Here is an 11,484-nt window from a genome sequence, read left to right as displayed (position 1 = left end):
GGGAGTAAGCGAGCGGCTGTGTGGTGCTTAGTTGCTGGCTGGGGTTAAACCATGACAATCGCTTTCAAAGAACTTGATTTCAGATGATAGTAATGTAAAATCTTATAGTAATAATCACCGATCGTTGATGTACTACATTAACTTGTATATTATCCTTAAATAAAATGAACACAGCATATCAACAGGGGACCAATGCATGTTCTTTAGACTAGAAATATATCTATTCTTGGCCTTTCTCTTTACTTCCTGCCTCTGCTGGAAAGAGTGGCCAATTTTTTTCTTTTTATCTCACTGAATTGAAAGATATTCCATGGCATAAGTAGACTCATGTTTGCCCCAGAATCATGTTTCTATTGAGTGCTCTCGTGCCATAAATAATTTAGTTTTGTGGGTTCCCACCCACTATAATGTAAATGGTGGTTTCTTCCATTGCCTTTTTTTCTCCCACAAGAGCTTTCTGAAAACTGTTTTGATTTATTCTTGAAAGATTTCCCTGCTTAAGTGCCTTTATGAGCCCCCTTTTTCTTTTTTCCAGTATACCAGCTGCATTTAACTTATTGTGTGCCATTTGCTTCAATATGCAAGTGTGAAAACAACTTTTTATTTACTCAAATGAAACAAATGAGGAAAAATATAATGGAATTCTAGATCTTCCAGCTATAAATAGTGGAAGCAAAATTTAAACATAAAATTCAGTTTGAATTTGCAGACAATCAAACTAGACTAACACGTTCAGTACAAGAACTGTTGTATCCTATGAAAGGCAAGGGCTCAAGAATGATTCCTGAATTTCCATCTGTGTGAAAGATGAAGAAACACAATATGTCTATTTGCAGATTTGCATATACTAAAAAGATAAATCCAGATTTTTCACTTCACTTTTGTGTTTTCAATGGAATTATCTTGTCACTGGTATAAAAAATAAGCTTACTAATGCTAAGTGACCAATTACTTTACTGGTCTTAAGCAATATGGGGACATGTATTTTTATATTTCCTTAAACTGATCAGACAATATCAGACCACCAAGGTAAGTATGAGTGATCAGCACCTAATAATACAGGGAAAATTTGACTCACGTAAAGGCAAGTACGAAGAAGCTGTCTCAATGAGAAACTACTGTTCTTGCACTCAAAACTAAGCATTTAAATCTTCTACCTGTTTGTCTTCCCATACATACATAATACAAGAGAACCACATGTATACAGCCAAATAATTTTTTTCTAGTGTGACATTACTTTTCTTTATTTATTGAATAGATCAACAAAGTAAATGTTTTTATCTGTATTTTTAATAAATCCAGATTTTTTAAAAGATTATTTTAATGCAAAAGATGTCCATCTCTAAGATCTGGTCTGTGTCCTGTTCTCATATGTCTGAACTGAGGCCTCTGAAAACAAGGATAAAAAAAAAAATCTCTTAAACTGCCATGGTCTGGAATGGATTAGTGAATAAACTACCTACCTTATAAAGCAGATTGTCTAAACCAGACTTTCCTTCCTCCCCAGTGAGCTACCAGAGTGCTTTCTATATATTCTACTTTGTCACCTTTCAAAATGACAGCAGCTTTCACTGGAAGTCATTCTTTGACTTCTGTACGGACCTTCTACCCTCTCCAGCATTATCAGAGGGCTTTTTTTGAATCAGCTGGACACAGCACAGTTGCACTGAGGCATCCCACTGGCTTATAACCTGACAAAGTTAACACATCATTTGTATGGTTGAAAATAGATTCCTAGCCTCGCCAAGATCAGTAGGTTAGACATTGAACATGGTTAACCTTTAGGAAAATTAAGTTTGTCTGGGTTTGGGGTGTGTGTGTGTGTTTGTTTTTAATCTAATTGTCTTCTAGATAATTACTCCAGAGTCATTGTCCAATGGATAGTATTGGTATTTATCCGTATTAACAACATTTGTTTCTTCACAACTTCATTCTGTTCCCCAAATGCCTGATTTGTTTCCCCAAATTGAAGGCTACAGTTATAAAAAACACATATACATATACATATGTGTATGTGTGTGTGTATATATATGTATATATATGATGCTTCTAGTGAATGGTGATTTATTTTTATTGTAAGTATTGTAGTTCCCATGACCGCTTCATCTGTTTAGGACAGTAATATTTTCAAACATATAGGAATTTCAAACATAGAGGAAATGTATAGGAATTTCAAATGTATAGGAAACGTATACAGTAAACTTACTGCAAAAAAGAGCCAGTCATTACATCATGCCCATAACATTTTACTGGAAAGTGTTATAAAAGAATGTTATATAACAATTTCAATCAACCTTTACAGATTACGTATACAGTAAACTTACTGCAAAAAAGAGCCAGTCATTACATCATGCCCATAACATTTTACTGGAAAGTGTTATAAAAGAATGTTATATAACAATTTCAATCAACCTTTACAGATTGTTGGATTAATTGGTATAGAGACAGCCTTCTTCTTGTTTTCTTTAATATTTTATGTCAGCATGCATTTAACTTATTGTGTGCCATTTGCTTCAATATGCAAGTGTGAAAACAACTTTTTATTTACTCAAATGAAACAAATGAGGAAAAATATAATGGAATTCTAGATCTTCCAGCTATAAATAGTGGAAGCAAAATTTAAACATAAAATTCAGTTTGAATTTGCAGACAATCAAACTAGACTAACACGTTCAGTACAAGAACTGTTGTATCCTATGAAAGGCAAGGGCTCAAGAATGATTCCTGAATTTCCATCTGTGTGAAAGATGAAGAAACACAATATGTCTATTTGCAGATTTGCATATACTAAAAAGATAAATCCAGATTTTTCACTTCACTTTTGTGTTTTCAATGGAATTATCTTGTCACTGGTATAAAAAATAAGCTTACTAATGCTAAGTGACCAATTACTTTACTGGTCTTAAGCAATATGGGGACACGTATTTTTATATTTCCTTAAACTGATCAGACAATATCAGACCACCAAGGTAAGTATGAGTGATCAGCACCTAATAATACAGGGAAAATTTGACTCACGTAAAGGCAAGTACGAAGAAGCTGTCTCAATGAGAAACTACTGTTCTTGCACTCAAAACTAAGCATTTAAATCTTCTACCTGTTTGTCTTCCCATACATACATAATACAAGAGAACCACATGTATACAGCCAAATAATTTTTTTCTAGTGTGACATTACTTTTCTTTATTTATTGAATAGATCAACAAAGTAAATGTTTTTATCTGTATTTTTAATAAATCCAGATTTTTTAAAAGATTATTTTAATGCAAAAGATGTCCATCTCTAAGATCTGGTCTGTGTCCTGTTCTCATATGTCTGAACTGAGGCCTCTGAAAACAAGGATAAAAAAAAAAATCTCTTAAACTGCCATGGTCTGGAATGGATTAGTGAATAAACTACCTACCTTATAAAGCAGATTGTCTAAACCAGACTTTCCTTCCTCCCCAGTGAGCTACCAGAGTGCTTTCTATATATTCTACTTTGTCACCTTTCAAAATGACAGCAGCTTTCACTGGAAGTCATTCTTTGACTTCTGTACGGACCTTCTACCCTCTCCAGCATTATCAGAGGGCTTTTTTTGAATCAGCTGGACACAGCACAGTTGCACTGAGGCATCCCACTGGCTTATAACCTGACAAAGTTAACACATCATTTGTATGGTTGAAAATAGATTCCTAGCCTCGCCAAGATCAGTAGGTTAGACATTGAACATGGTTAACCTTTAGGAAAATTAAGTTTGTCTGGGTTTGGGGTGTGTGTGTGTGTTTGTTTTTAATCTAATTGTCTTCTAGATAATTACTCCAGAGTCATTGTCCAATGGATAGTATTGGTATTTATCCGTATTAACAACATTTGTTTCTTCACAACTTCATTCTGTTCCCCAAATGCCTGATTTGTTTCCCCAAATTGAAGGCTACAGTTATAAAAAACACATATACATATACATATGTGTATGTGTGTGTGTATATATATGTATATATATGATGCTTCTAGTGAATGGTGATTTATTTTTATTGTAAGTATTGTAGTTCCCATGACCGCTTCATCTGTTTAGGACAGTAATATTTTCAAACATATAGGAATTTCAAACATAGAGGAAATGTATAGGAATTTCAAATGTATAGGAAACGTATACAGTAAACTTACTGCAAAAAAGAGCCAGTCATTACATCATGCCCATAACATTTTACTGGAAAGTGTTATAAAAGAATGTTATATAACAATTTCAATCAACCTTTACAGATTGTTGGATTAATTGATATAGAGACAGCCCTCTTTTTGTTTTCTTTAATATTTTATGTCAGCAATACTCATTAATGAAAACTAGTGGAAATTTTCATTTTATATAGAAAAAGCCTTCTTTTTGTTTTCTTTAATATTTTATGTCAGCAATACTCATTAATGAAAACTAGTGGAAATATTTTCATTTTAACTCTGTCTTCACAATGCCTCTTTAAAAAATTGAGAAAATATCTTTACCAAGCACTGAGAAAAGTTATTTCTCCATGGTATTTGTCTATTAAAAATTGTTTGATGTCACAAGGAAAAAAGAGAGAACAGAGTGGTCTCACAAGTCTTAACAAAAAATAAAATCTAAATGTCTTTGTAATTGCTTTCAATCTGTTTCAAGATTTTTTGATGAGGTTTCTAGCACTTTTTTTTTTTTCATTTAAATGAGCTATACTAAATATGAATGTAACAATACAAGTGAAAAATTCTGGCCACATTGGAGTCAAAGGCCATAACAGCAGCTTTTCTCATGCCGTTTAAGGTTTTCTTCCTTTTGGAACAGGCCAGTGCAGAAATTCCCAATCTATGTGAAGTTATTGCTTTTGTTCATTTGGAGCTTTGACCAAAGGTTTCTCATCAATTCTTAGTAAAACACAATGACTGTTTTGGATTTCTCCCAGGAATACAGGGAGTGGTCCTATCCTCAGAACTTATTCTTATGTGTTGTAGATTTATGGATATAGAAAGATCATTGCAGAAATGCATATGCATTCCTTAAAATAGCTTAGTTTTGCAGTTTATAATAACAGGACTTTTAATCTACATAGAAAACTGTAAAGGAACCAAGTGCTGCAACACTCCCATCTTTCTACCACATGTTGACACACTACTCATAAATATTAGGATGTATTATTACTAAAGCTGTAAAACATCTGCTTGCTGTCTGTCTCTGTAGATGCCAAACTGGGAAGCTCTAAACATTCTTCCTTCTTGCTTGACATGGCCAGCGTTGCTACAAATAAGACTGTCATCACCATGGGTTCATTTACTCTGGTCTTAGGCTACAGTGGGAAACAAATAATGCAATGCACAAATTGTGGCTGTCAAAGGTTCTTTCTTTTACATGAAATCATTCAGGTATGGAAATCATTTAAATGTGGACATGCAGATAGGATGCTGTGGAATTAGGGAAATGCCCTGTACTGTACTAGGATATGGACAAATATAAAGGGAACTTTTTTTGTCTTTACTTACCATTTAACTATAAAGCAATATTCTGGTTTCAAGAATGGCATCTTCTCTTACATTGACAATACACAACATTTTCAATAGACTGTAAGATGTCAGACTGGGATGTGGCCACACCTAGCGCCCATTCTATCACAGACTGTGCCCAGGGCCCACCTTGTTCCTATCCAAAGTACATTGATATAACTTATAGTCTATCAGAAAAGTTAAAATCTAGAGTCAAAATGAGCATTTCAATAATTTCCATGAAAAAGTGGACAGAACTGATAAAATTCACATAGAACATTTTTTTTTAATTTTGTTTAACAGTATTTTATGACTAAACCCAGTTCCATCAGAACATTTTCAACCACTTCTGCCTAACTAAACTAATTAGTCTGACCTTCTGCATAACAAAGCGCAAAGACTTCCATGTAAATATTCTCAAAAAAAATCCATATGAGTCTAGAGCATAAAGGCATCGTGTTTAATGTTAGAGTTCAAGTAATGAAAAAAATCCGTTACAGGCCTGATAAGGTGTTAAAATAATTTATTTTCTTTGGCTTCAAATTCCGTACTTTGTTTCAGATTGAAACTTTCTATCATCTGATTCCAGTCCACTGAATCTTGTTATGCTTTTGTTACTAATTAATGAGCCTTTTAGAATGACATATCATGTTCCCCTTTGCGTTTGGGACCCCACGAAGAAGTGTTTTCCCTTCCCATCTTTTCTTTTTTCCCCTCTTTACCCAGATCCTTCTGGTTTCACAGAACTGAATATGTTATTTTTACAAAGTATATTTTCTTCAGTATCTTTGTAAGTCCCACATTTATAACATTTCAGAAAAAGAGGTTTGCTGCTTGGTTTCTTTATTTAAAAAAAAAAAAAAAAAAGTTTTATATTACTCTAGCTTGTACAGCAAATCCAGGGCCTGAATTTAATCTTTGCATTGTTATCATTTGTAACAGCTCATATTAAGGCTCCATGATATCTAGTAGAAACAACTCCATATGGATTTTATTACATTCTTCAGTTAGGTTAAATGACCTGAAATTATGCAGGCATTTTGCCACTGATCTATTATCCAGAAGTAAAAACAAAGGTGGGGGGAGAGTGCAAATAAATAAAACCTAAGACTGACTTGAACAGGAAGCAGTTTGTTGGCAAGTTTGTAACCACCAGTTGGTTTATGGGCATGAGAAACACCTTTTTTGGTGTATACAGTAGAATTACTGAACAGAAAGTAGCAGAGGGATTGAATTAATTTCCTTCTCTAATGTTAATAAAATCTTTCTGCTAAACCCCCACCACAGCATCAAAGCACTGGCCTGAAAAGAGTGCTTGTTCACTGTTGACAGATATTAGCTGTCCTTTATGTCTACAACTCCTCTATTCTTCTAGATATAGTCTGACGTGCCTTTGATCTTTGTAAATTGTACACTTCCGACAGGACAGAGAGGGTACTAGAAAAAGAATATGAGTTAGTAGAAAGTGTTTCCATACATGTGTAAAATGGTTTATAAAAAATGGATGTAAGCAAGTCACATAGTAGGATGCCCAACAGTTTTCTGTCTGAGGAGCCTTTTGTGGAACCAGAGAAGGCAGGGGGGAATATCTGTGTGGACTCAAGGAAAACAAAGGAACCCTACCTTAAAATGCAAACTTCTGACTTATCTTTTGGGGGAACAATACTATTCTTAATGTGAAAGCAGATACCACGCATCTGGTGCACAGTTCCTGTCCCAGCTTCACAGACCACATCAAATGGTACTTTTATTGCGGGTTCCATATCCCTTGATGGTACTCCATAGCTCCTAATGCTTATCTTCCATTCAGTGGTAAGGCCCTTCACAAACTCTTCCTTAGTTTACCCCTGATTTTTGTCTCTTATCATGTTGACCCATCCACACTACCAATGATGTCCTCTTCAATGCCCTGCTCTTCTCCCTCCTTTGCCTACCTTAGGTTTTTCTGCCTGAACTTCTATATAGAAATGTGTTACTGGCCCTATGCTTGTGCACTTGGATGTAACAACTAGATATACAGTTCCATGCACTTTGCTCTAAGCACTACAGCGTGCAAACATCACAACACAGAACCTTAGAGAGCCGTTTTATTTGGCTGCTTGATAGAGGAAATTAATGGGCTGAATTAGAAGACGTGACATTTTTAGAATAAATGATTTATGTACTGAATTCTATGGTGAAAAATAAAATAGTTTTGTTTTCTGTATTAATAAATATGTTGGCATGAAATAATATCTACTAATTGTTTTATTTCATTTTAGTTTACTCGAGCACAGAATTTTAGAAATGGAAGAAAGGCATAAAGAGGAGCTGGACACTTTAAAGGAGGAAAAAGAGAACCTACAAAGCTTGGTCACACGACAAAGCTACATAATCCAGGAACTAGAGAAGCAGTTAAACAAGGCAACAAGCAATAACAGTGTCCTGCAGAAACAGCAGCTTGAACTGATGGATACAGTTCATACTCTGATCACCCTCTGTTCCAAGGAAGGAGGTAAGAAAGTAGCATTACAAAACATTAGAAGTACTGGGAAATTTCTTCTGAAAGAAGTCCTGAATTTTTGGAAAGGCAGAACTTAATGAGCTTATTCCAAGAAAGAAAAGGACATTATAATTGAGGACAAAAGAGCTGATGAGAACCCACAAATCAAACAAGGTTCAGACAGTGCTGAGGCCAACCCTTGTACTAATGGCCATTTTTGATTTTTTGAATTTAATATCATTGAGTTGTTATACTTTGACCATAGCTGTTGTAGGCCATAATTCCATTGACTTCACATTAGCAATACTGATTTGTTCCTCTGAGCATCTCTCTTATTCTGCTGGGAGTAATCCAACCAATCGTGGATGTTAATTTTATGGATGCCTATCTCTAATTTACTCTAGACTTCCTTTACAATCAATGGAGAGAACAGGGTACTAAACAAAGCAAAGTAACCCAGAACTTTATACATATATGTGGGTTATAATGTTGATGAACTTAGATGTAGGCACTTATGGTGCTGTAGACATCCAAAAGATCAATCTCTTCTCTTGAATGAGATTTTATTTATAATAAGGGATCATTTTTCTTCCTTCTGCCTTGCTGGATTTGGTTGGTTTGTTTGTTTCTGGGTGAATTAGGCACACTACAAACACAGAAGATAGAAATAACGTCTTTTGAAAGAAGGGGTTGACAAAGACTCTAGGACAATTCTCCTCAAGTCTGCCTTTTTTAGTAAACAGGTTTCTTACAGAGACTGAGAAGCAAATTCAGGTAGGATTTAAATATTCAAATGCTAAAGACACTGCAGAATGTCTCTGGAAAGAAATTCTTTTCATCAGAACTAGTCAAGGGAGATGGCTGAATGGAGACTGCTGTAAAGAATGGAGACCGCTGTAAAGGATGGAAATGGGGCACTGGAAAGAACAAATTAGTAACTATGAAAAACAAGGCAAAGCCATACAGAAGAAAGGGAGGAAGAAATGTAAGGGAGAATATGAGAGAAAAGCCGTATGCTAAGAATAACAGCTAAAAGGGGATTAACAGCTGTGTCTGGTATGGCACGCAGAGGGTTAAAAATACTGGGGGAAATAAAGTTGAGGAAAGAAAATAATATCCATCTGGGAAGAAGCCATCAAAACCCTTCTGAGAAAGGGTACAGGGTAAACTTAGAAACTGCAGATGTGCGAATTGTGCTAGTCATTCAGTGAGCGTGGAAGCATGGATGAAAGAGGCCTATGTGAGGTTAAGTACCAGCAGTCCAAAGAGCCCAACGTATTTGCTCATTGTAATTCTAGAGCTCTAAGTGCCATAAATTATCTAAAAAACAAAAAGCAAAAAACAAACAAAACGCCCAAACAACAACCCCACCCCCCCAATCAAAACCTTGTCACCTGCATCATTATTCAATACTCTGTTTAAGAGGTAGAAGGACATATTAGATCATTCAAACTATTCAGCTCAAGGCAGTGTGGGTTTGCTCTCTACTATATATTCCCATGCAACTTGTGTGGCTTAAGTCTGAACTGTTCCAGTGACGAGGATTACATCTCTTCCTTTGGAAGTGTTGCATGCTTGGGCCTGTGTTGATAGACTACTTTTTTTTTTTTAATTTTTTTCCCCCTCACGTTCATTCTAAATGTTCCCTTCTGCTTATTCTGTTATACTGTTCCCCAGCATTTTGAATTAAATAACATCCTTCATAGTAGGCTGTTCTCATATCAGTAGAGAAACATTGTGATGCAATGCAAATCCTTTATTATGTTTTACGGTCTTTTGGCAAAGAAACCTGGCAAAGCTGTGTTCAGAGTGTTCTAATAGAGCTCAGGAGTACTTTAAAATTAATATCAAAATGAAAGATATATTATTCTCATACAGAGATATACTGCAAGCTCTTTTTAAGGTTAGAAACAGATTATCTAATAATTTTGAATTTGATTCAAAGAAAAAAACCAAACAGACCAACCTTTTTCCTAAACTTGTTTTCTTCAGCTGCTTCTTATAAAAACTTTGAGTGAGGATTACAGAAGTGAATGTTTAAAATTGGACTCCTGGGTACAAATTCAGGTGCTTGAAAACCTGAATTTTCAGCAGTATTTTTACTTCTGAGGAACTGTGGAAGTAAAAGATGCTCAGCAAAGTTAAATGCCTAATATAATTTTAATAGTCTAACTCAAACTCTTGATTTTGCACTCCATTACCTTTTGTGTATTAACATGGTTAGAATTTCCCTTGGATACCTTTTTTATTTAAAGAGAATAATTTAAAGAGAAATAATTGCAGAAATGTTTCCACTTACTGTCTATTTAAGTCTAGCTGACCAACATTTTTGGTAAGAGTATTCATAGCTGAAAAAGGAGCCAGACAGTTTAAGTTAAAATAACAATATTACCCTGGAGCACAAGACCACTCTAATGAAGGCTGAATACTAAATCATTTGGTTGTACCAAAAAATAATACCAGCTTCAGTCTGTGCAAATATATGTTGAAGATGGAAAAGTATGTATGCTAGGAAGTACAACTGGAGCTACTCTAAATTCAGACAAAAATACAAAGTTTAGATTGTCTTACACAAGTCTTTATGTGTGCACTAATGTTTAAAACATAAAATATGCTGTGAGAACTGGTGTTTATTTGGAGATAGAGAATAACAAAATGCAATACATAAGTCAGTGACACCAGTTCTGTCTTACACTTTGGTAAATCTCAGTCATCTAATTTCATAAGGGATATAGCAGAAGTGGAAATGATCTAGAAAAGAATAAGACAATGGAAATAATTGAAGACCTGGAACGATTTCCATATGAGGAGAGAGAGCTGTAACATACAGAGCTATTAGATGGGAAAGAAGGTATGTGGGATGCCATTATGGAAGCATACAAAATAACTAATGGTAGGTTACAGCCAGTAACATTGAGAGATATTTTCCATTGATAAAAGACTGTACTTGATTAAGTTAAGGTTGCTAGATATCATTGAGATTGATAAAGATTTTTGAATTATTAGAAAGCTGAAGAGCTAGCAAAGGATGGGTCCCCTTAAAAACTTCAGGCTTTTAACTAGGGACACTCAACTTTGAAAGAAAGCACAAACTAAGCGAGGCATCAAGTCTAGAAGGCCAGATTGTCAAAGATGAGTAACTTCCTGAGGATGAACACAAGAGTTGAGACGAATTGCAAAGTCTAAACCCTGTGGTATTTTGAAAACAGCTTTAAGTACCTTTGTTGGATTTTCAACCATAAATTTAAAATGTAAGTAGATATATTACATGTATGTGTATATATTTTAAAAAACTATTATCAGTATCAAGCAACCTAAAAATCTCCCACAAGATAAGTCACAGACAGGAAAATTATGTTCTTCCTTGCATAAATCATAATATTACAGATTTTCCAATTCCTGAAACTGAAATTAGTAATTTAAAAACTATTTTTTATAAAATAATAATAAAACAACTTCATTTGAAACCAAGCTGGTGATAGCTGTTGTTTTTTGATTACAAAACATGAGGTAAATTT

General features: G+C 34.7%; 1 protein-coding gene across 1 annotated transcript in view; it reads left to right on the top strand.

Annotated features, from left to right (window-relative positions):
• The window catches only part of ANGPT1 (angiopoietin 1), a 178,427-nt gene that overhangs the window by 86,030 nt on the left and 80,913 nt on the right, over positions 1 to 11,484 (top strand). The window contains 1 exon segment of the mRNA XM_019470771.1: positions 7,746 to 7,978. Within this exon segment, the coding sequence (XP_019326316.1) occupies positions 7,746 to 7,978 (233 nt within the window).

Source organism: Aptenodytes forsteri, unplaced genomic scaffold (genome assembly GCF_000699145.1).
Source record: "Aptenodytes forsteri isolate BGI_AS27 unplaced genomic scaffold, ASM69914v1 Scaffold400, whole genome shotgun sequence".
NCBI lineage: Eukaryota > Metazoa > Chordata > Aves > Sphenisciformes > Spheniscidae > Aptenodytes > Aptenodytes forsteri.
The sequence above is the reverse complement of the archived record's forward strand: the minus strand, read 5'-3'. Positions and strand labels throughout refer to the sequence as shown.